We start from the raw sequence: 25,123 nt of genomic DNA, 5'->3' as shown, positions 1-25,123 counted from the left end.
AATGACATCAATTTCTACTGCTCTAATTGTGTTGGAAATCATACGAAAACCATAATAAGAGCAATAAAATATCTCAGGGGTTTGTGATATATTGCCAACACACCATGGCTAAGCGGTGTGTCCTGGCATTCATTGATGTATTACACCGAAGAACAACCCATAGCCCTGATATATTCGCCAAATAACACACCACTTCGTGCATTATTGCTTAGTTATAAACCTTAGTGCTTTAACTCGTGATTGATGACTGGCTGATAGCGGGTGTATACGAAAAGTGTAACACACCCCCTCGTGCTATTGCTGATTAAGTGCTAGCACTACCGAGGGTGCGTTGGCGGCGCGCGCAGTGATAGGCTCAAGTAGTAGATGAAATGCCACGCCTGATTCCCACAACAGCAATAATTCAGATCTATTGTAGTATAATATCACGTGCTCAATTACGTCAATATGTTTGGCTAGCGTAAGCAATATTTAATATCTGAGAACTATACCTCCATTCTCACCTTTTAACCTGTACAAACAGGTCCACTCTTGGCAGCCGGAAAACAGGTCTATGCTCATCTACCGTTAGCGAGAAAATCCGAGCCATCTGACGTGGAAAGGATTTAGGTTTAGTCGAAATTGCTTTCCCGACTGTGAGATTAAGTACCGTGGCGTATTCGTGTCCGTAGTAGCCTTGGGTATTTCGTGGTTTTGGCACGAACTTGCCTACCAGGGATCATGCCCAAGGCATGTACAAAGTTTTCACTCTAGCCTTTTTTTTCTGAACCTGGACTTTTGGACAACTTGGTCCAGAACGCTGTCACTGTGGAAATTATGCCCACGACTGTCCTACTGCTGCAACTTGCCTGGGTGGTCGTTGCGTCTGGGAGGTCGGTTGGTTTGAGAGGACACGTGCGTCAGACACACAGCCAAATCAGGTAAAATATTTACAATTAAAATGATGAGTGCAAAAGTGCGAGTTAAATAGACATAGCCTGATGCCAATCACAGAGTGTATTTGATAAGAATTGCAAGTGTGCATTGATATGTAGATTTAAAGAATAAGATTTATAGAATGGTTTCTTTTTGCGCAAATCTGCACTCTGTGTATGGCTTTGTAAACGATTCATTGATTTTAAACTATTTCTATTGACTCGAGTGTACGAAGACTTTTTTTTGTGACTCGTGCAACAGGATCACAGGTTTCATACTGAGCTGGTGTGGGGGGATTGAACAGATATCGAACGGACGGACGAGGTGTGCTCTTGTTCCGTACGGGCGTAGCTATACGTGAAGTGATTCGTTGAGTTCACAAATGAACGAAGTGACTCAGAAGAGTCGGTATTTTTACTGAACTTAAAAAGAGCCGAACTTCCCCATTACTAATATGGCCTAGACCCGTTAGCAGGTAATTATATGTTTTACGAGAATTGTCAAAAAGCCTAATCCATATGCTACCATCGACACTCTACGAACTTAGTTGAACTGCACTTTTAGAAGATCGTGCCATTTTTGTCCTACATAACTTATTTAAATTTTTTCCCGTCCTGACCAGGTAGCCTACATCTCTACAGGGAACATTACCTGAATTACAGTATATTGGTTTTCTTATGCTAACATGACTTGAGTCGGCGTTTGTGGATATGTAATAAGTCACAGTCCTCATTATCCCGACATTAGATAACATTATTTTATTCAGCTGCGGAATGATACATTGTATCAATGCCCATTCCCACAAAATGTAATTTAGTGACAAAAAACATCAGATTTTGATTGTAGTCTTGTTTTTATTATGCGTTCCTAGTCATTTTAGCCAACAGCTAAATTTCAAAGGCTATTTTTTACTGAAGGAGCATTTAAAAAAACATTTGATACAACACATTCAACTACAGAAAAGTAAATCGTTCTGGTGGTGGTATCCCCAGGTTGACCAGAATAGTCTGTTGTTAAGGCTGCTTGGATGGGATGCTGAAGTGCGATACGGTATAGAGGGTTTTGTTAGGTCGACACAAAGTGACACAGAATGGTTAGAAAAATCACTTACTCAGATTACATAACCTGTAATCTGAATGTGTTAATGTGCTATTTCATTTGTCATTGTTGTGGCTTTGATGCCCGGAGGTTATCCGATTGGAAAGCAAAAGATCAAAATCCTTGTGTAATTAAAAGTGTTTTTTAATACATCAACTATGTCATGTCTAGATCTGGGGATTTGTAGAGAAGGAATTAGCTCCATTTGGGTGAGTCTATACACTCTAGTTGAATTAGCTGTGCATGTCACCTCTTCAAACCGTGTAAACAAGCGAAACGTTCCCTGCACAGCCTCTTCACCGTGCTCCGAAACTGTCACATCAGGTCTGTCATGGTGGATACTGTCAATGTAAGATTGGCATATACACTAATGTTAATCGCAGCCAGGAACATGGCTTTTGCTCGATGTTTGTTCTGGCCAATGACGTGCACTAATTGAAGTTGATTTCACATGCTTCAACTGGCTACCTTTTTTGGCGTGGGGGTGGGGTTAAAGTATTGTCAAATGGATTTGTAGTCAGTTTCACCTTCAACTGCAACCCAGCCGCTATAGGAACTAGTGTTCTCTGTTGCTGCATGTTGCACCAGCCTCTCTAACCTGGTTTCTGCTGGTATCCTGTGTTACATAGAAATCCAACAGATGTCACTCAGTCATTTAGCCATTCTTACACTAAATGTTCTTCCGTTCTCATTTGCCTTCAACGAATGGTGACTGTTGCACAAGGCGTTTATATCAAACCCATCTCAGTAATAATTACGATGTACTGGTATGTTTCCATGAATATGACCATGCTCTGTCACCAAAAATATCCTTCATCTTTCACCACCTCCATGTCCAATAAAGCATAAAATGCCAGAAATATATATATATTTTTAAAAGCTTTCACGTTTTGATAAATGATCAATGTGAATGTACTATTATATGTTTTGACTCTTGACCTGTTTCACTTGAATGTATAAGTATAAAATCTTCATGCATTTACCGTTCCGAGTTGTGAGACACAGTTGAGTTAAGCGTACAGTGAAATCATTTGTTTTTAGTCTGTCCGAGGATGTGTGGTGATCCCAACAACCTCAAAGTATAATCCTTTGTTGTGGTTGTATATGTACAAGAATGCGAAAGGAGACAGCTTAAGGGGATGTTTCCCCAAATGTGGATAATGATTCCAAGATTGTCTCAAAGAAATATACATATTAAAAGACCATATGCATAAACATTCTCACTAAACATTTCCACCCTTGTAGGTTTGAGGACAAAATTGCTAAATCCAAGTGCGCCATGCTGATAGTGAACTATCCAAACAGTTTTAGTGGTGTAATCCAAGCAAAAGGTGCATCCATAAAGTATTAGTTTATGGATGTGCGCACATCTGCAAACAAGGCATTGACAGTTTTTTTAAATTAATTTTCAGAGACATTATCCATTTATTTTGCCTGTCTTGATTATCAGCATGTAAAGAATAAGGGTGTGCAGACTTTTGATGGCCAATGTACATTGTTTAGTTCTGCATAGGCATGTTTGACAATTTACCAAATGGCCTAATATGGTCCTGGTGATATTTACCTAACGTATTCCAACTTAGGTGGACAAGCACTGTTTTACTGAAATCACAGTACATGAGCGTGAAAGAGTCATGTTGGTTATTGTGATCACATTGTACTATGCTTAAAGTAGCAATGATCTCCTACAGCCCTCAAAGCTCCCATTGATTTGATCCTCAGATCAGTTGTAAAACAAAGCAACGTTTCTCAGTTTTTGTCTACATTCATCGTTTTTTTGTGTTGTTTTAGGATTGTTAGTCGAGCCTAGGGGATGCATGTTGTGAAATTTGATTCCTCAGATTGGATGCGTTGAATAGTTTATTTTAATTGCCAGATATTACTTTGATGCGCATTTGATGTGTCATCTTTTAAGCCACAAAAAGAACCCTCGGGCTTCATCATTCTGCCGAAGAGCCAGTCTTAGTGCAATAGAAGGGCATTGGAAGATTGTCATTGAATACCATATTTCTGATTCAGTCACTGCCTGCCTTAAACAATCCAATCAATGATACTGTAATGTTACTCAAAATCCCAGGGGCATCTGGTGAGAGTGTTGAGATTAGGTTGTTTCCTGAGGCTTTTGAAAAAGCAATTTTTCTTTCTGACGCCCAGAGATTTGTGTCCTTGACAATGCCTAGAGAGGATCAGAGTCCTACACTAATCCTGCCTGACCTTGTGAGAAGAATATGGAATTATGTACTGTAGGTCTACTTGGAACAGATCTTTATGTGACTGACTGATTTTCCAGTGGTTTTCTGATTTGAACAGCATGATGTTAGAAGGATGATTTTAGAATTTTAGGGCACAATAGGATAACATTTAACATAACAGTTATGCAATGTAAGATGTGTAGATTTGTTTATGGACAGCTGTGACCCATTTAACCAATAGCAATACATTTTTGTTACATTATTTACTTCTTGAAAACATGTATACTTACAGTGCTTCGGAGAGCATTCAGACACCTTCACTTTCTGTTGCTGGGCAAAACGGACTTTCAGCTCCCTCCAAAGATTTTCTATTGGGTTCAGGTCTGGAGACTGGCTAGGCCATCCATCCTCCCCTCAATATCGTGCAGTAGTCTTGTCCCCTTTGCAGAAAAGCATCCCCAAAGAATGATGTTTCCACCTCCATGCTTCACGGTTGGGATGGTGTTCTTGGGGTTGTACTCATCCTTCTTCTTCCTCCAAACACAGCGAGTGGAGGTTAGAGCAAAAAGCTCAATTTGTGTCTGATCAGACCACATTAACTTCTCCCATTCCTCCTCTGGATCATCCAGATGGTCATTGGCAAACTTCAAACGGGCCTGGACATGCGCTGGCTTGAGCAGGGGCAGGATTTTAATCCATGACAGCGTAGTGTGTTACTAATGGTTTTCTTTGAGACTGTGGTCCCAGCTCTCTTCAGGTCATTGACATGGTCTTGCTATTTAGTTCTCACCTTCCTCATGATCATTGATGCCCCACGAGGTAAGATCTTGCATGGAGCCCCAGACCGAGAGAGATTGACCGTCATCTAGAACTTTTCCATTTATTTCTAATAATTGTGCCAACAGTTGTTGCCTTCTCAACAAGCTGCTTGCCTATTGTCCTGTAGCCCATCCCAGCCTTGTGCAGGTCTACAATTTTTATCCCTGATGTCCTTACACAGCTCTCTGGTCTTGGAGAGGTTGGAGTCTGTTTGATTGAGTGTGTGGACAGGTGTCTTTTATACAGGTAACGAGTTCAAACAGGTGCAGTTAATACAGGCAATGAGAGGTTAAAATGCTAATTAATTATTTCAAAATCATACAATGTGATTTTCTGGATTTTTGTTTTAGATTCCGTCTCTCACAGTTGAAGTGTACCTTTGATAAAAATGACAGACCTCTGCATGTAAGTAGGATAGCCTGAAAAATCGGCAGTGTATCAAATACTTGTCCTCCCCATTGTATCTCACTTCAATGGGTAAGGGTGTCTACACGTTTGTCTGGTGCTGTGTGTGTATCAGGGCCAAATCCTCATTATATATATTCATATATATAAATAATAACATGAAGATTTGGCACTGATCAAATACTGTGTCTCCACTGTAATAATGTTACTCTGAGAGAGTTTACTTGTAGGCTTGCCATTGTGTTATTGGTTTGATGTTAAACCACAGCAGGGATTTAAATGTCATTCAAAGGTGACAAGAGCATGAAGGGGATATGTACATGTGAGTAAATGCTCTTATCCTCAGCAACTTACAGTATTGAGTGCATTTATTTAATAATATCAGAGATTACTCTACACAGTGAGTGCTGCAAATGAGCTACACTGGAAATTGCCTAAAAAGACCTGAAATGCCCGCCTGGTTTCTCAGCCTCAAGCCGTGTAATCCCAAGACCTGCGGGAATGCACACAAAGTTAACTTGACAGAGCAGTGCAGTCAATGAGAGAAGTGAAAAATGGGTTCATATTTTAACGCTCTCAATCTAAATGCCAGGCCTGGATTCATATGTCCTCAGCGGCGGAAATAGTGATTACACAACCACACGGGAACTGAGATTTTTGGTCTTTGATGCCTTTAACCTGCTAAGTCAGGTCCAATCGTGGACTAAAAATAAGTGGCTGCAGATCCAGCTTTTTGCTGACCTTTCATTTCTGGTGGTATGGACCCGGAAGCCTATGCACATATGTTAATTACCCCCCCCCTCTACTTATCATACACATTACAGAAAATAAACCTCCAACTTTGAGATGTGAACCCATTCTTTTTTTATTCAGGCGAATAAATTGTATTGCCCGCTGGCAATGTGTATCTCACTGCCAAATATATTCTGTAGAAGGTTGACCAGTGGTTCTCAAACCTCTCCTAAGGGCCCCTTAGCCATTCCATGTGTTAGATGAATTGCAAAGTTAGCACGCCAAATTCAACTTTTATTAATTCCTTGACTACTTGATTACAGGTTCAAGCCTACAAAAAAATGGTGAGACATTCGGGGTTCCCCAGGAGAGGTTTGAGAACCACTGTTTTCAGCAGTGTTTACGTGAGAAACCTGTGGCGACACCCTACACCTAGTGACGGAAAGAGATTTTAAACAATGAACACGCGCGCAGAAGGTCCCGCAGCCGCAGCTTTGTATAGCATCAAGTGACCGTGTGAATGTAATTGTGTTTTGCTAACCACGGCAGAACCTACTGTCTTCCTGAAACCTTTTACATAATGAAAACATTTTAATGAAATGTGTATATCATGAGTGAATCATATCATAATTCCCAGATTAAGATGTATATTTATAGAGAAAAGATTATACATTAGTGAAAAAGAGCTCTTTAGAATGCTAATCCCTCAGGTCAATGGTAAAGCATTGGCTGCTTTAAGCCGACTGGACACAACACATTATTTTACTGTTGACATTTAGGTAATATTTGGTTTAGACATTGTTCAATGATATTTTCACCTTTGTTCACCCATTCGAAAGGGATGACAGAATTTGGTTAATTTTGTTTTTAGTCATGTTCCATTGGTTACATTTTCTTTTTTTCATTCAGAGACATGATTCCAACATATCAGTTGTAAACACATTTAAATTCAACAAACTGGAATTAAAACCAGACTAAGTTAGTGCCCAGGCGAAACTATCCAATTTCCTCACTTCTTGAAATTGTTGTATTTGGTGATATTTGGTTGAGTTATTTACCAAACACAATTCAATGTCCCATATCTTTATGTCAACAAAAATGTTAAAGAATAAGACTATATGAAATCAAACAAACTTCAATTTTTTTAATTTGTCCACAGTTTTGAACAATATATTGACAAATTGATTCCACTAGCTTGTGCCCAAGTTAAGCTTAGTGAACATTGTGCTAGAGAGATTTCAACTTCTACATATAGAGTTTCCTAGCTGTTGCACATTTATGTCAGTATACAATTTAAAGATGTCTCAACTGAAAAGGGAATCATCTATTTTCAATTGTTTTGAATGGGATTGCACATTGTATAAACTCTCCTTGACATACACACTTTTCTTCTTTTTTTTCATAGATTCAGAAGAGAATTACCATTGACAGTTACAGGAAATCAAAAATTTGGCAGGTAAGAATCCTTTAACATTCGTATGAGCTTATATTTGGTAAACCTCTTCACATTCGGATTGTTATAGGCTGGACACATTGGGAAGTGGTCTTGTTATAATATGCCTGTGTGTGCCTTCGTGCCAACTCAGTGACACAAAGGGCTGTTTTAAATGTCTAGATTTGTATTTATATTAATGATCGTTCTCTTCTCCTCACAGCTCCATACTGACTAGAAGTTCAGATCTTACCAAAACCACCATGTCAAAGTCAGAGCAGCTCTTAAGCATTAAGGACCATGACTTTGCAATGCGGCCTGGCTTTGGGGGTGAGTTTTAAACTGTGCTTTATTGTTTTTACATACAGATCAGTCAAAATCATCATGCTACTGTACATTTATGTTTGCTGACACACAGTTTCTGTCTTCACCGAAGCATGACTTACTGTCAAGTCATCGTTACTCACGCATCAGTTGTCGAGGGAATGTTTTCCCCCCGCGAAAAATCAAAGGAAAGTTTTGGGCCCCTTATTGGTTTTCAGAATTTGGAAAAATCCATAGGACGAGGACACATTTGAAGCTGATGTACACTTCTGTCTAACGCTGCAGTGTGTGTTGAATTGATGACATAACCGATGGAGATTATGCCTGATGTTGGACATAGTGATTAATTTACACAGCAGCACCAGTCTGGAGCTCAGGTTCTCAATAGGCCCTCTCTGACTTCACTAATCTGTAGCCTTCTTGTGACCTAAATCCCGCTGCTATTTACACAAACAAATGTTTCCACCCCAGACACCAATCGGGATTGCCCTCGGTGGTGTTGAAAGACGGCGAATAGTGGATGTGTGATTGCTCGTGGTATGAAGTGTTTTACAACATATTGATTCTACCACCTATGAACAATATAGATGCAAAAATATCTGGTTTATTGACGGAGGTCCAACCCGTTAATAAAAAAAGCTTTTACCATGTGTCTGTATGAAAACTACATGTAAAAATATTACGCATACATTTTATCGCTACCTTGTTAGATATCTGGATATATTAGCTAAATGGAAATAATAGTTCCTTATTAAATTAGTAGTTCCTTTTTTTTCAAGTTTTTTTTTAATCAAATTATGACATTTCAACCCAAGGCTGGTTATAAAAGGAGGTTTATATAAGGGTGGGATAGAAATATTTTGAACTGTATTACACCTGTGTGCTAGTGAGACATATTACACCTGCGTGCTAGTGAGACGTATTACACCTGCGTGCTAGTGAGACGCATTACACCTGCATGCTAGTGAGACGCATTACACTTGCGTGCTAGTGAGACGTATTACACCTGCGTGCTAGTGAGACGTATTACACCTGCGTGCTAGTGAGACGTATTACACCTGCGTGCTAGTGAGACATATTACACCTGTGTGCTAGTGAGACGCATTACACCTGCGTGCTAGTGAGACCAGCACTCTAGAACCGTGGCAGTATCCTGACGATTGAATAGTCAGTTCATTTGACTTCATATGTATCTTTGCAGGACCTGCTGTTCCAGTTGGAGTTGATGTTCAGGTAGAAAGTCTGGACACCATCTCAGAAGTTGACATGGTAAATGTTTCTATGGACTCCGTGAGACGTGCGTAGCTAATCCACGGAAGGACTACGTCTTCGATGACATGTACAGTGCACCCGTTTGTCATGGTTGTAATTATACGACGGCTCTGTTGAAGTACTAGCATTGCCATTCTCTGTGTTTCAGGACTTTACTATGACCCTGTATATCAGGCACTACTGGAAAGACGAGCGCCTGGCTTTCCACAGCACCACCAATAAGAGCATGACCTTCGACGGGCGACTTGTGAAGAAGATCTGGGTGCCGGACATGTTCTTTGTTCACTCCAAGAAGTCTTTTACACACGACACCACCACAGATAACGTCATGCTGAGAGTCTACCCTGACGGCAAAGTGCTCTACAGCCTAAGGTTAGAGTCTAACATTAGTTTGAATTTTTCCATATATGGCTGAAGGGTAACAGGGATATATAATGGAAGGGGCTAGCTGATGCATGCTGGGTAGCTTTGTCTGAGACTGGAAAAACTTGATTTAGTAATAATAATGTGTTATAATAATATAACAGCATTGTACCATCGTAGGATATCAAAAGTCTCAAAGGCTTGACCTTGGTAACTGTCATTAGTTTTTTATGTGGAGTGTATTCAAGATATTCCTAGTTTCTCCTTTGTTTTGTTGTTCTACAGCCTATACTCCTATCATTTATTTATAAAGTTTTTTGGGAAATGTCATAAATGACATTACTTTAAAATGATTAACCTCTCTCCCATGCTCAGCTTCCCGAGCACAGTATTTAGTTGTATTTTTATCATATACATTTAGTTGTTTTCTATTAATGTATTTCTAAACCCAGGTCTAAAGTTAAATCCAGAATTGGCTTCTTGTTCCACAATAACGTATTTCACATATCCTGCAAAAAAAACCTGTGTGAACTCTGCCTGTGTGAACTCTGCCTGTGTGAACTCTGCCTGTGTGAACTCTGTCTGTGTGAACTCTGTCTGTGTGAACTCTGCCTGTGTGAACTCTGCCTGTGTGAACTCTGCCTGGTTGCACTTTTTTTTAAATGTAAAATAAGTCTACAGATGATGGGTAAATGAGCATGGTCTGACCAGTGTTTGTAATGGAAGTGTGTGCTGTTGTAAACATTTGTCTTTGCCAACTGACAATTTACCCCTAAAGTTATTTCATTACGCAAATCACATGATGGAGCTGCCAGCTAAAGCAGGCTAAATTCCCACCTTCCATACTTTGTTTTTACCAATTAATACCAATTTGCAAATGAAAAACTGCGGTCATGCTGTCATAGCTGGATCAGGATTCCGGCCAAGTGTATCTTTATTTCTCTTGAACAAATAACAACATAGTTGGATGGATGCGGCGAGAGGAACTGTTTGTCAGTACAGTAAAGCTGCGGACAGACAGTGAGTTTGTCATGTTGGTGAGTAACCAGGAAGCTGGAGCCAAGAGAGACACATTGAGTTCATAATCCACAGTTGGTCGATTTGAGAGTTTTGGCAGCAGGAGCCAGCATGAAGCTGTCGGTGACGCTCCCTCTGCTGAATGTCAGAGCAATCCCCGAACTGTACTACTGACACCTCTGAGGGGAGCATCAACAACACTTTCATTCGTGCTAGTGGGAACATGTTCATTTTTGTGAAAATGCCTGCCAAACGGTGTTTAAATTACAGGAAAGCTTTGTGCGAGGACTCGACAACGGTCTTGTGGCATCCCCAAGCAACAAATGCAGATATTTCCTCCGATATTAGAATGAAACTGTGAGGAGAAATTTCGGATTTCACAGTAGCTCCTCCCGCTGGCGGTCAGACCAATGTGCATACAGTAATGTTGACATCTATGGAATCAGCACTTCCGTCCCGGATGGTGTCAGTGGTCCAGCTCAAGCAATGCCAGTTCCGGTCCGGACACAACAAATTCTACCCTTATAGACCGTAATCCCTTGGGGTTATAGGATTTCTCTGTTCATGCAGATGTATAGGATTTGCAAGGGTGGTGTGTGTGTGTGTGTGTGTGTGTGCGTTCAGTCGCATAAAACACACATGCTCATCAGTAGGGTTAATCTCTCTGGGGGTTTGAAAACAGAGATTTGTTGAACAGAAGCAGATTGGGTGGGCGAGAAACTCCCTGTGCACTCTATGTGGACCTCACTCCCGGAGGATCTTGTTTGGCAGCAGGTCTCCTCTAGACTCAGATGGATTATCTCCACTGTTTTCATCTGTTCATCCTTAAACTAGGGCCTCCATGTCTCCTCAAACCTCTGACCATGTGTTTATCTGTCTGACTATGACATGTGTAGAACACATGTATTCACATACCCGGGAACCTTTTTGCCAGAACAACCTAGTTTCCAATTTGTAACTAAATATTTTGGTGATTCTTATGTACTCTTATTTCTACCATAAAGTGTACTTTATGGTAGAAAGCCAAGCTTTGAACGAAAAAAAGCAGCCAAAAAGCCAAGCTTTGAACGAGGCCTCCTTCCTATCATACAGTATGACAAGCATTGGTCTGCACTGGAAAACAGTGGCGGTTGATGCTCTGGCACTATGCTAACAACTGACAAAAAAACTGATGGATTTTTTTTTAATGGATTTGGATGTACGTAACAGCAGGCGGAACTTTAAAATCATTAGCGTAACTGAGTGTTATTTGTTAAATTTGTGGGGGAGGACATTTTCCCTTTTCCCATATACTTGACATATTCTGTTAAAGTCTTGCACAAAATCCTGTTACGCCCCCAAAAGTCCTTGCCCTTTCCCTTCCAGAGGACAAGCCACCATGGTTCTTCAATTTGATCTGTGGTATTTTTCATACTCAGATCCAATCTCTGACCCAGCATATAACCGGCTTGCTTAGCAGCCGGAAGCTCTTTGGATGTGCGACCAGGATACAAGACCACTTCTGCCTGCATTTCATTCAAAGCAAGTTCTATACTTCATCCACCCAAACAATGTTATATAAACTAATAATTATGACTTTCCATCTGTGTTAGTCTGATCTGTGAGTGTTGCGTAAAGCTCTTAATTTTCTCTTGATATTGTAACAATACAATTTATCCCTAAATGTAATAATAGCAGCAAGTCGTCATCATTGAAAATGGTCAAACAGACACATTTTATGTGGGCATATACAGGAACAGAAGGGTTAAAATGAAGAGACCACTGCAAATTGAAGGCTTCTGTTCCTCACTTTTTTTGGAAAGGAAAGAAAAGGGTGCAGTGGTCTCTTAATTTTTTCCGGAGCTGTAATGTCTCTCCGCCTCTCCATTTATTAATGCTAATATGGTTTTCAGTATTGTATTATTGTGATTGTTTGCCCTGCTGCTACGGATCTATTCACTTTCTTTTTTATAGTGACAGACGGTTTTGCCAGATGGTTGAAGCATTGTGATTAGATTTTTTGTGCTGTGTTCATGGCCAGAGTCAGGAGGTATGGCAGTCCTGATATGTTAAGGAACTGCCTTGCAACACAAAACTACTATTGCTGATAGGGATGGTTGCTGCCTGATTGTATTTGGAGAGATTCATTCCATCCTGATAACTGTAATGAATGTTTATGCTCCAAACTACGATAATGCCATGTTTTCCAACCAAGGCCCTTGTCATGATACAAGATATCGCTCAAATTAATTTTGATCATCGGAAGGGATTTTACATGCATGCTTGACCAGTACATGGATAGGTCCCTCATCTACCACCCCTAACCCAAAGATGTTTTTCCTTTGTCATTATGGGGCATTGTGTGCAGATTGATGGCAAAACAATGTCATTTACTCAATTATCATGGAGGTCTATAACACAACAAAATGTGTATGATGTCTGAATAGTTTCCAATGGTGCTGTACAAACGTGTTACACATCCAGCCCATAATTGCATTACTAATAAATATATTTGAGAATACAAATTTAAAAGAAGGGTTCAAGTTCAAAGGTTTATTTGTCATTTGCAATATTACTGAATACTTTTTTGAAATAAACATTTCATCTGGTTATTAACCGACTGCCGTCAGTGCCAAGCCAAGTGTTTGGCATTGACACGGACAGCAATGGTGGTGGCAAATGCACTAACTGAACTGTGACCATGCTGTACTTAGCAGGTTTTGTATTGTGTGTTGATGCAGGGTGACCGTGACGTCTATGTGTAGCATGGACCTGAGTCGCTTCCCTCTGGATACACAGACCTGTTCCCTGGAGATCGAGAGCTGTGAGTCTCTGCTCTGAGGATGTCTTCACTCTTGACGCTTCGGTCACATTCAGATAATACACCGTGTCTGTCCATTGACTGTTTCAAGCGGTGCACACTGAACAGAACGTCCTTTCGTTTAGATGCGTACACGGATGATGACCTCATGCTCTACTGGAAGAAAGGGAACAATTCTCTGAGCACGGACGAAAGGATCTCCCTCTCCCAGTTCCTAATCCAGGAGTTCCATACCACAACCAAATTAGCCTTCTATAGCAGCACAGGTACAGCACTGAAGATTGACACAACCCATTCGTTTCACTGGGCTTTCTCAATGTTGTGCTTCTGTATTGTTAATGCTATACAGGCAATGCGAAGTGTGTTACATGTGGAATGATCAAATGATCTTCTATCCAGGCTGGTACAACCGGCTGTACATCAACTTCACCCTGCGACGCCACATCTTCTTCTTCCTGCTCCAGACCTACTTCCCTGCCACTCTGATGGTCATGTTGTCCTGGGTGTCCTTCTGGATTGACCGCAGGGCAGTGCCGGCCAGGGTTCCTCTGGGTGAGTTAGAGCCAAGTAGACCACGATTTTATTCCGTGTTGGTTTGAAGCACGTGATTTTCGTTTTCAGTTGAGGGCCCGTTTAATTATTTAAAAGCCTAAACCGCTGAGATATTCTCCATCTAGTAGACTACCCTGCTTCCTCCCTAAATTAGTTGTGCTGGTCTTCAGGTATCACCACGGTGCTCACCATGTCCACCATCATCACCGGAGTCAACGCCTCCATGCCCAGGGTGTCCTACATAAAAGCCGTGGACATTTACCTCTGGGTCAGTTTCGTGTTTGTATTCCTGTCGGTGATAGAGTATGCCGCGGTGAACTACCTGTCCACGCTGCAGGAACGTAAGGAAAGGAAGCTACGAGAAAGGGTGAGTAGAGTTCGAATAATTCCAAAGCGTCACTTCATAGGAAGCGCCAGATCTAAACAGGCTCGTCCTCAACTGGGGAAGCGTGGGGGGGGTGGTGGGGGCGGGTGTCGCAAGGGACCTAACCCCCCCCCCCGATCTCTGTCCGGTGCAGATGCCCTGCACTTGTGGAATGACCCACCCGGGCATGATGGGCACCTACAGCGAGGAAGACGTCAACAACACCGGGAACTACGGCGGTGTGCCCGAAGAGAATGGCGCCATGAAGCAGCAGAGGATGATGGTCCAGCTGGAGTTTGAGGAGAACGACCAGGTCACAGGACACGTGGGCCCCAGTGCCTACAACAGCATGTGGATCGACACCCACGCCATAGACAAGTACTCCCGGGTCATTTTCCCCGGGTCATACATTTTGTTCAATGTTATCTACTGGTCGTGCTACCTCTGATGGAATGTAGCACATTGGAACTAAACCAGGATGAATTGTGGTCATAGATTGTTGAGCTTCGTCTGCTCTGTGAAAATGAAAATGCTGAAGGTGCACATCCATACGGGAACCAGGACTCTTGTGGTGATGCAAAATCCCAAGGCGTGGCACCTGGACAGCTCTGGCTTGGGGATGGAGGACATACCATCCACATCGTCATGCGAAAAGACTGAAACCAACAGCAGTTACTGTCACTTCGACTACAACATTTCTGTGTTTTATATGTCCGGGGAAAGTACAGAGGTCATATGATGACTAACCAGTAGTGGGTTGGCTTTTATGTACTGCTTAAAACATTGGGGCCATACTTGCAAACAATTCACAGGTTTAAGCATCAGCCAATCAAATTGTCTTTGCGGTCCCACAAAATGATGAGGTAACAAGGTGACACTCGAGTCTCTACTCCTCTCAAGTTGATTTGAATTATTTTCATCATGAAAATATACCTGAGAAATTTTCTTTCAGGCTTTTTTTCCCCTTTACTACATTAGATTAGCCTCAGTCCAACTGCTCGTTGTAATCATCACATGTTTTTGACTTAGTCCTGTAGCACAACATAATTGCTACAGACATAATTGTCCTTTTGGCAGGACGGCTACTGCTTGATGAGGCTACTTTGCAGCGGTTTACTGGGGGTATAAAGTAATGTAGTCGCCATTGCAGGCTGACATTAGTGTAGCTGGGATGTTGTCATTGATAAGTGGGCAAGGAGAAAACCATCGGATATATCACCCACAATGGGATTCAAACTCGCAGCCATCTTACGTTCCCTGGGCTCAGCACACTGGCAGATCACACTACAAACTAATGGCAACAATAAGGCATATTACCGCCATTTGACAAGATTAGTGTGCTAATCTTTTCATGTTTACGTATGTATAACCAGCATTCACATCAGTGTCCTCTGAAAAGCCATTTTAGGCAGTGTTGTGGCACGGGGACCAGGAAGCAAAATGCTTAGAAACTCAGCTAATAAGCGGTGTTGTTTCTAGGCTGTGTGAAGCAATAATCATTATGGAACAAGACAGCTATTTGAACTGTCCATGAGTTACCGTTTATTCAATCCATTTCCATGTTGCATACCCATCCTTTGTCATTGCTGGGGAGGGAATTCATGCCAGTTCATCAGATGCTATTAATCCAGATCACAGTATAGGAGTCATTGAGGTTAAGTGCCTTCAATCCCCTCACCTTATTGGCTCTGGGATTCAAATCGGTGACCTTTAAGTAACTGCCCCAAACCTCTATAAACTGACTTGTCTGCAACCCCCTCCCCACATTAAGCAAGGTTGAAAATAAGTTGTTCTAAAGTGAAAATGGCTAATTACTTTTGGAAAATTAAATACAATGTTTTTAAGAAAAATTAGAATGAAGAGGGCTATGTGGAATGAAAATAGCTGTAATTTATTTTTAATTGCCTCAGATTCATGTAGAAGAAAGTTGTATTGATCCTAGGCTGGATCACAAAGTTAATTATTAAAACAACAGTTGATCAGGGCTTAAAGTGAAAGCATTTCATGTAGCCTTTCACCATTTGAATTGGTTGATGCTTAGACATTAATGGATGCAGGTATGAAATATTGTGTTTTTCTTTGTTTAGTTTTTGTTTGCATTAAAACTTACTAAAGTACTGTGATTAAGTTGTCATTGTCAATATAAAATTAGACTGCATTGCTGGACTAAGAAATGGCATATCATACAAATCAAACTAAAGTAGAAGACATTCCATGCAAATCATAAGGTTAACTCTTATCATCATACAGGGATATACACCCATATGATGAAATTTGGGTGTCCTTGCAGTTCATACATGCTATAACTCAGATAATACTAGTGGACTTTGACAGGAACTGGGTAAATGATGTGTATCTGGCATTTACACAAAAATCTATTAAATTAAATAATAATTTCACATCTTATATCACTGGTTCCCATAATTCATAGGGAACGAAATGTTTACTGATACCTTCTGTTAAAGTTTTATCTTGTTTGCAGCATACACAATAGCCATGTGATTCTCATGAAAACTATTTGAATTGTGTTTAACACAATGTATCAGGTCAATTGAAAGCATCTGTAATTGTTATTTTGTGAGCCAGTATAGATTTTGATGTTGTTTTAGTTACATTGTGTAACAATGAGAACATAATTTTTGCAGTTTTTGATATACATGTCTTTGTGAAATGCAACTTTGTGAAATGTAATTTTATATGAAAACAAACACAGACCAAATGAATATTTCATACTGTGCTATACAATTTCAGGGTATCATTTGTGTATAAGTGGTTTCAACTGGACCGTAACACCCATTTGTCCCTTTTCTGTATATGCTTGAATGTGTATTGAACAGTACTTTACTTTAGCATGAATCTGTCTGATGGAAAATGTTCTGGTCCTATTGTTCCCTGCGTCTCTGCTGCCACTCCTCACATACTGAAGTGTTTCATTCAACATTGGGGACAAGTAAATGAGCTACTGATAGGATGACTTTGTAACTCATTGTCTGAATTGTCAAATCATTGATTAAAATATTTTCTTCTAATAGCGATTCACAAAATGTTATTACACTACATTAATATAACTTGCTTTAACTGCACACAAATGATAATGACATCCTCATTCACATGCAGTGAAATTTTATGGATCAATAGATTACAGAGAAATTGATGACAGAATCTGGAGACTTTTGTCAGATGTATTAATCGATTCCCTGAATGGAGATAAACCTCCCATTACAATGCATTTAAGCTTGACTTATACAACATACATAGATGTTGATCAAAGCCTGGACTGATTAACAACCCAGTTTCCAAAAAAGTTGTGACGCTGTGTAAAATACAAATAAAAACAGAATGCAATGATGTGCCTGTTTACAATTGTGTTGCATCACCTCTATTAAAAACACCCCATAGGCGTTGGGGAACTGAACAGACCAATTGCTGTAGTTTTGAAAGTGAAATGTATTCCCATTCTTGCTTGACATACTGTAGGATTTCAGCTGTTAAACAGTTCTGGGTCTCCTTGGTTGTATTTTTCATTTCATAATGCCCCAAATGTTTCCAATGGGTGACAGGTTTGGACTGCAGGCAGGCCAGTTTAGTACCCAGACTATAGTACTATGCTGGTGCCGTGTTGTTGAAAAACATGCAGAATGTGGTTTGGCATTGTTTTGCTGAAAAAAGCAAGGCCTTCCCATAAAAATATGTTGTCTAGATGGCAGCATATGTTGCCCGAAAACCTGTATCTATTGTTCACCATTAATGCTGCCTTCAAAGATGTGCAAGACGTCACCCATACCATGTGCACTGATGCACCCCCATACCATCACAGATGCTGGCTTTTGAACTGTGCGCTGATAAGAAGCCCGATGTTCCCTCTCTTTAGTCTGGAGGATGCGGCATCCATGATTCACGAAAATAATTGCACATTTTGATGTCAGACCACAAGACAGTTTTCCACTTCACCTCAGTCCATTAGAGTGATGTTCCACCAAGTTTAGTGATTTATCATTACACAAACGTTCCTGTTTTTTGTTGCCTCTGTCCCAACTTTTTTGAAACGTGTTGCTGGCATCAAATTCTAAGTGTGCACATATTTTTCAAGAAACAATAACATTTCTCAGTTTTAACATTCGATATGCTCACTTGACTATTTTATATTGAATACAGGATATAAATGACTTGCACATCGATGCATTCTGTTTTTCTTAGAATTTCACGCAGCGTCACAACTTATTTGGAAACGGGGTTGTACAAGTAAAATGATTTATATGCAAAACATCATTCAATCCAATAACAGCCTTTTGAATAGTGGCGTCGTGAATATAACATATCTTTGGTGTACGCGTAAAGAAGCAGTGGAAGGGGCAAAATCGCAAGGCAAGCCGTTTTGAGACAGGTTTACGACGGTTATGACATGACGTTCAGAACATGGCGCGGAGGAACGGGCCGTGACACCGCCCAAGGATTTACAAATATCCATCCACCCAACCACCTGACTACTGATCCGTTTGCGCCCCAGGTCCAATATTGAAGATACGGTACACGCCCCAGGCTGCCAGAGCCTACTGCTAGTGTTCAGCGCCGGCCTCCCTCCGCACAAGGTTCGTCCCCTGCGGACCTCCGGGTCTGCTCCTCCTTCAGGTTGGCCTCCTTTAACTCATTCTTGGCCGCCTGCAGCAGATCTGGACACAGCAGCACGTCTATGGCGGTCATGGCCAGGGCCTTGGCTGCCCGCAGCGTGTAGTACTGAGCCTTGTCATCACCTAGACGACAGATTCAGGCACACAAAAGTAGGTCTACAGGCCAAATGTTTGTATGCTCTATGGTTGTGCCATTCGGGTAAAATATAAATGTTCTTCCCAACTGAATTTGTTAAAAAAAAAAAAAATTATAAATGTATGCAATTCATGGATAATATTACATGCTTCCATTAACAACATCCCTGTATGGTTTGTTTCAGGTGAATGACAGACATACCAGCAGCCACAGTGTATTCCTCTGTGTGGTTTAAAGCATCGGAGCCAATATAAAAATACGGGTGGATTCCAGGTACAACAAAAGATACGTTGCCAAAGTCTGTGGAGCCTGTGGAGAAAATGAATGCATTTCTGTTCTGAATTACAGCATTGCAGGATAACGCGTGGCCAGATCGTACTGTCCTACCAGAAGGGTTGCTGAGAACCTCCTCATCTGTAGTGAATTCCATCCCCAAGGCCTTGCCATTTTGCTCGTACAACCTCAGCAGCGTGGGATTCTGCAAGACGTTGTGATATTCGTTCCTCGCAAACTCTAGTTCAACCTAAAAAAAGGCAAGATTTAGTTGGGTAAAGTACCCTGCATGTGTGTCTTTAATTTTGGATACATGTTGACTCCTTTTGTTCAGAGTTTTTCTACGTAATGACCTCTGATGTCACATGGTAATGAAATAGCCTTGATAACAGCATTTGACAGTTAAATCCGAAAATAAAAACATAAAACATAAACAGGAATAGATGTTGCGGTTTGAACACTGTAGTTTTTACACAAGCATGAGAGCTTTATTTAGTTTTTGTTAATGAACTTAAAAAAGTTATGAATGCAGTATTACTTCACAGCCAGTTGCCATTGCAGCAGATTTGAAACACATCTCCGCCTTGGCCTTGATGGTGGGAATGTCTTTGCGTGCGGGGGTCCTGAGATAGTACTCCAGCTCTGTGTAGGCAGGGATTATGTTGGGTTTTACCCCTCCATGCTTGATGATACCTGCGCAGGATCACACAGTAGAACTGTTAGGGCTTGTAGCTGAAGAAGGTCACAGTCGGAGGGATTCTCGTGGAAATGACCACAGAAGGAGCCGCGTCTGGACACCAGAGTATAATCTATTCAGTTTAAAAAACAATCGCGTGGAAGTCAGCATCTACCGGAGTAGTTGGTCGAGTTAACCAGACGTGGTCCCAGACCTGAGTCTTTATGGACAAGGGAGGAGATGCGTCTGGGAGGAAACAAAAGACTATTCATCAAGTCAATTCCTTGGCCTCTGGGGATACACAGTTCTCTCCCCGTCTGGATTCCTTCACAAAACTACTGTGGAAAATGCTGGCATAACATATTTCAATCTATAGGGCTAGATCCAGAGGAACATTCCATGTTTCTGTTAACCGGGCTAAGCGGGATAAGTCCTGTTGGCTGATGAGTCGTGGCAGCCATAGCGGGTCGTAACTCACCATGGATCCTCCAGTCTGGCTTGAGTTGCTGCCTGAGCACAGAGAGGTTATTGTAGGCCAGCACAGCTGCATCGAGTGCGTTGACCCCTTCCCAGGGGTAGGCTGCAGCGTGGGTTTCCTTGCCGCGGTACCTCACTATGACACTGGAAATCAAAACAATGAAAACAATCTGTATTGACTTAGCGTCCAACTGATGTATATTTATTTCATACAGGTTTTGCATTTTCATACAGGTTTTGCATTTTCATGCTGGTTTTGTCAGGAGCACTTTTGCGATGTTGCGATGTTTTTTCTGGAACTGAAACCAGAAACCAGAAATTTGCGATGTTTTCACTGGAACTGAAACCAGAAACTAGACATTGACCTCTGGGTCAAGCTGTTTCCCTGGTTTATTCTGAGAGGACAGGAGAATGTCAGCCGGGTGTCACGTTATAACTGGTCTGGATGCCTGGCAGAGACTGCAGCTGGAAATAGTACTCCGCAAAGCAGCTAGGGCCTTAAGTCCATCCATTACAGAGAACATTCATATTTAATTCAACAATGGGTTATCTGCTAATGACAACATGGATCTCTCCTCCATTCAAGCTGCCATTAAAAATGCTTTGTGGGATTATTGTTAGGGTTTCATAACACATTATGAAAGATACCATGTTTACGCAGACAAGACCGGGAAACAAAGTTACGCTTTGGCTTCTGTTTACTATGGAAAAAAGATTAATACAAATACACATAGCTACCATTAGACTGTAACTATAATGTTTCTATGGCATACCAGTCTTTACTATTACAATTAAAGTAGCCACAGTGCAATGTTTGAACCAACTTCAGTTGTAAGAGGATGAGGTTTAAATTAAACACTGTCTTTAATGGTAAAATGGGGTAATCCTTTTCCCCACCATTTGAAATGGGTGTATACTGAAAATACGTTCATTGTAAATTTACTATGTTCTCATGATATCTCTTAGGTATGTCAACTTGACCAAAACAGAGATTCTGTTCATATTGTGTGAATGTGTTTAAATAGCATGTAAAATGCTATTGCACAGCGCATTTGAGGCAGGAACCATCTGGAACATATTCCACTCAAAGCTGGACAATTTGGACAAAAAAAGTTTTACTCTGTATAAAAGAAAATAATAGAATAGCCTATTTTTTTTTTTGTTCGTTACTTGGTGACCAGAGTTACTTTGTTGCCAGGTCTCCGCTAACTGTTGGGTAAATCTGTGTAACAGGAATGGGTTTGTATTTTTGTATTGAAAATACACTGACATTTGGGATTTTTGCGTGCCCTTCAGAGCCCATCACCTTTGTACAGCCATATCCGGCAGCCAGGCCGCATCCTCCTGTGAGGGATGGGCCATGAATACCACATCCAGGCCATCGAACGCGCCCTCCCTTATAAGGTCGATCTTACCCCCTCCGTCCTCCTCCGCGGGGGTTCCCAACACAGTCACCTGTGGAGGAACAGTTGGCTGGTTACATTACAAGGCAATTATTAATGACACAGGGAAAGGGCTGAAAGGATACCAGAAAGTATTTGCCGTAGTTCACGCATTAACGATGACCTCAAGAATGAGCTGACTATTGCACGGTTAAACAGGGCTCCAGGCAAACATGTAAAAGTGTGGTTTAATTAATGATGAACATTTATAACTACTTGGAATACACCAGTGATGTTTAATGCATTTAAGCAGAGCAGCTAGGTCTAGTTTCAGCGCCAGCACGATAAGAACTGTTTTTTAGCTTGACAGTTGCAAGGGTGATGAGCACATAGTTCGCGAACAGCGGAGAACTGTTCACCAACTGCACTTGAGTCAACTTGATCAGCGCATAGTGACTAGCATACGTTTTTTTGTATAGAGAGATCTGTTTTACCATTTTAATTAAATATTATAGGCGTGAGGAATTACACGCGCCAACAGCTGTTGTCGCATTTAGCCTATTTCCAACAGCCGAGGGGTGAGGAAAGAGTGACTCCTACGCAGCCACACGCATTTTGCAGAACGGACACAATTTGTCAGGACATCAACATTTCACTACATCTTGAAAAATGAAATACATTTGTAAGTTTTTGAAGGTCGTGCAAGAGCAACCAATGAAAAATAACGTTAAAAAGCCATAAAGAGGTTAGTAAATGGGACCAAATGGTCGCTGTCCTGAGCCCTGTGAGGTCATAACAGTGAACATGATGTTATATTTTGACTTGCATTCAGACGCCTTACCTGGACAGCGACAGGAAAGTTGGGTGTTCTTTCTACCAATGCTTTTAATCCGATTGCTGCTGCAGCTCCTATTTCTGCAATGAGGTTATGGCCACATGCATGCCCAATGCCCGGCAGTGCGTCGTATTCACACAAGAAACCAACATTTACGACGTTATTCCCGTTGCCACCAACGGGTCCCCACGTGGCACGGAATGCTGTCTCCAGTTTAAAGTGACTGTCCACAGTCCAACTATTTTCTTCTGAAAAAAATAAAACTAACCTGTCGTGGGACTTTCTTTCTTCATCTGCGATTTCTGGGCAACTCCATATATCTTTACTGAGACGATGAAGCCTTTCTTGGGCTTCATCGATACAACTGCCAACTTTGTGTTTTAGCTCGAGGAGCATAGCGTGCTTAGCCATTTATACTGAAGCAGTTGATACCAAAGATCAAGTTGGTTTTGCATTCGGACCTTCGCTCTTACGATATTTAAACGTTGATATGGAAGTCTCCGAGTGTCATAATTCAATTGAAAATGCAAGCGTTCTTTGCAAGTGTTTTTTTGAATGACCATTCATTCTTGGTGAGAGAACAAAAAATTTAATATATTGCATTATCACTTTTCTAATGGGGTATGCTGCATAATTCCTGTCTATTTGAAAAAGCTTTTATGAAGTAGCAGGCAACGAAGAGGCAATACTGAGTAGTGTTAACCCACGTACTACAGCAGATACAGTACCTTTTATAACAAAACAAGGCATCCATACCTGGACAGTAGAGTGGCTAGAGGACCATTATAAAGATTGTGACAGTTAAAAAAGGGGAATTATCTGAAAACAAATTGTCATGCGAATGTAATATAAAGTTACATGAACATCAGAACATTATTTATTTTTGGTTTCACAGCTGCTCACTGAAAAAATAAAAAATTAATCAATTAAAAGTTGACATAATATAAATCTACCTGGTTCAACCAAAATAAATATAAGCATTACCTTACATTTTACACTTTTGTCGTGCAGTGTTTTGTCTTGAATGTGTTGGATTTATCAAGCTGTATATGGAATCTGGTTGGCGGACGTGGTTGCAACAGGTGAAATTTGCACAAAGGGATGCATCAATGTAACTTTTTAATTGTTGATACCAATTCCAAGTACTATACCTTGAGTATCTGCCGACAAAGCGTATCCATCCAATAAAGCCATTTTCCTTTTGTTGACATGTGATATGACTGCCATAATTTAGGGCATTTCACTTCACATCTCCTCTTGAAATTGCGGTCTGTAAAGTAACCTCTGGTTGCCCCTAATTATGTGTTATTGAGTGTAACAGGGCCAATTACTTTTTCACACAGGGGAGCATTGGTTTCATGCCTTTCATTTATTACATTAATAAGTCTACAAATGTTTACTCAGGTTGCCGTTATTTCATGTTGCTTTGGCTGAAGATCTAATTGCATGTAAAAAAAAAAATCACAACACAAGATTTTTGAAAATCTTCTCTCATGGCAGGAAAGGCCGTTCATATGCGTGACCTGCCAGGGTAGCTAACATACCTGCCGCATCTTCTGTTGGACTTGCTGCAACGCATGTAGGAGTTGACAACCTGCCGGACCTGCCACGTTACGTACCGGTGATGCCGTAGATCTGACAAAACTGACCGTGCTGCCTTCCTTTCTTTCAAAGGGGTGCTAAAAATAAACACTGCATTGTAGTTACAGAAGTTATTAAATCCCTTGTCAAACATAAAAACACATCTGAATTAAAATGCCAGTTTTATTTAAAACGTCGGTGTACTGCAGAATGGCACTGTTGTGGATGAACAGGGAGTAAGACAGGGCTGAGGACATGGGTTGAAACTCTCACTCACTAAGAGATTTACTTGGTGAAATGACCCATTCTGGTTTTATTTTCCACTGTAAGGTTCAGACTGAGTGAACTTGAGAAAGCAGGGTCAACATACTCTTAAGTTTAAACCATAACTCCGGGTTGACTAACTCTGAGCAATCAAACTCAGGGTGGACGGTTTCAGAACAGGTGGTAACAATTAGTACAGTCAACTCTGAGTTAAGTTAACCCTAAGTAAAGCACGTTCACGATGCGATAAAAAAGCCCTCATCAATGGAACACAGATAGCATGATTCATCATGGCAACAGGAGAAAAAGGTCTTGAACCCCGTACTTCTTCCAATTTGAGTTAGAAATATTAATGAATGCATATGCAGAATAGGAGTATAAATTAAAGAAAAAATCTATAAAGTAGCAGCAGCAAAGGAACGTGAACTAGCGTGGCAGAAAATTGCTGACCGAAACAATGCATGATTATTAATTTAACAAAGAAAAGTCTCATCTCGAGTGTTCCACTCATTAAAAATTTATATAATGTGTGTGTGTGGGTGTAAAAAAAAGTTTATCAAAAGCACCGAATAACACAGTGTCATTT

The 25,123-nt window shown here is 40.9% G+C and overlaps 2 protein-coding genes across 3 annotated transcripts; one reads left to right on the top strand and one right to left on the bottom strand.

Annotated features, from left to right (window-relative positions):
• Window positions 1-372: 372 nt before the first annotated feature.
• LOC105017863 (gamma-aminobutyric acid receptor subunit rho-1) lies at window positions 373-17,314 on the top strand. The gene is made up of 10 exons (XM_010882821.4): window positions 373-920; window positions 7,567-7,617; window positions 7,817-7,923; window positions 9,119-9,186; window positions 9,338-9,561; window positions 13,290-13,372; window positions 13,495-13,635; window positions 13,769-13,921; window positions 14,092-14,288; window positions 14,440-17,314. The coding sequence occupies exons 1-10, from the start codon at window positions 817-819 to the stop codon at window positions 14,731-14,733; spliced, it is 1,422 nt and encodes a 473-aa protein (XP_010881123.1). The 5' UTR covers window positions 373-816; the 3' UTR covers window positions 14,734-17,314.
• A 1,102-nt stretch (window positions 17,315-18,416) lies between these two features.
• On the bottom strand, window positions 18,417-23,154 carry LOC105017862 (peptidase M20 domain-containing protein 2). 2 transcript variants are annotated; one of them, XM_010882820.3, is made up of 7 exons: window positions 22,699-23,154; window positions 21,782-21,930; window positions 20,477-20,619; window positions 19,861-20,015; window positions 19,437-19,572; window positions 19,251-19,358; window positions 18,417-19,036 (listed from the first exon to the last, which is right to left on the bottom strand). In XM_010882820.3, exons 1-7 carry the CDS (start codon window positions 23,101-23,103, stop codon window positions 18,849-18,851), a joined length of 1,284 nt encoding a protein of 427 aa, XP_010881122.2. In that variant the 5' UTR covers window positions 23,104-23,154; the 3' UTR covers window positions 18,417-18,848. The 2 variants fall into 2 exon arrangements, with proteins under 2 accessions (XP_010881122.2, XP_010881121.2); XM_010882819.3 differs by having other exon boundaries at window positions 19,251-19,572.
• Between the last annotated feature and the right edge of the window lie 1,969 nt (window positions 23,155-25,123).

This window comes from Esox lucius, chromosome 18 (assembly GCF_011004845.1).
Source record: "Esox lucius isolate fEsoLuc1 chromosome 18, fEsoLuc1.pri, whole genome shotgun sequence".
NCBI classification, from domain to species: Eukaryota; Metazoa; Chordata; class Actinopteri; order Esociformes; family Esocidae; genus Esox; species Esox lucius.
Note: the sequence above shows the minus strand (reverse complement) of the source record. Positions and strands in the feature narration are given on the sequence as shown.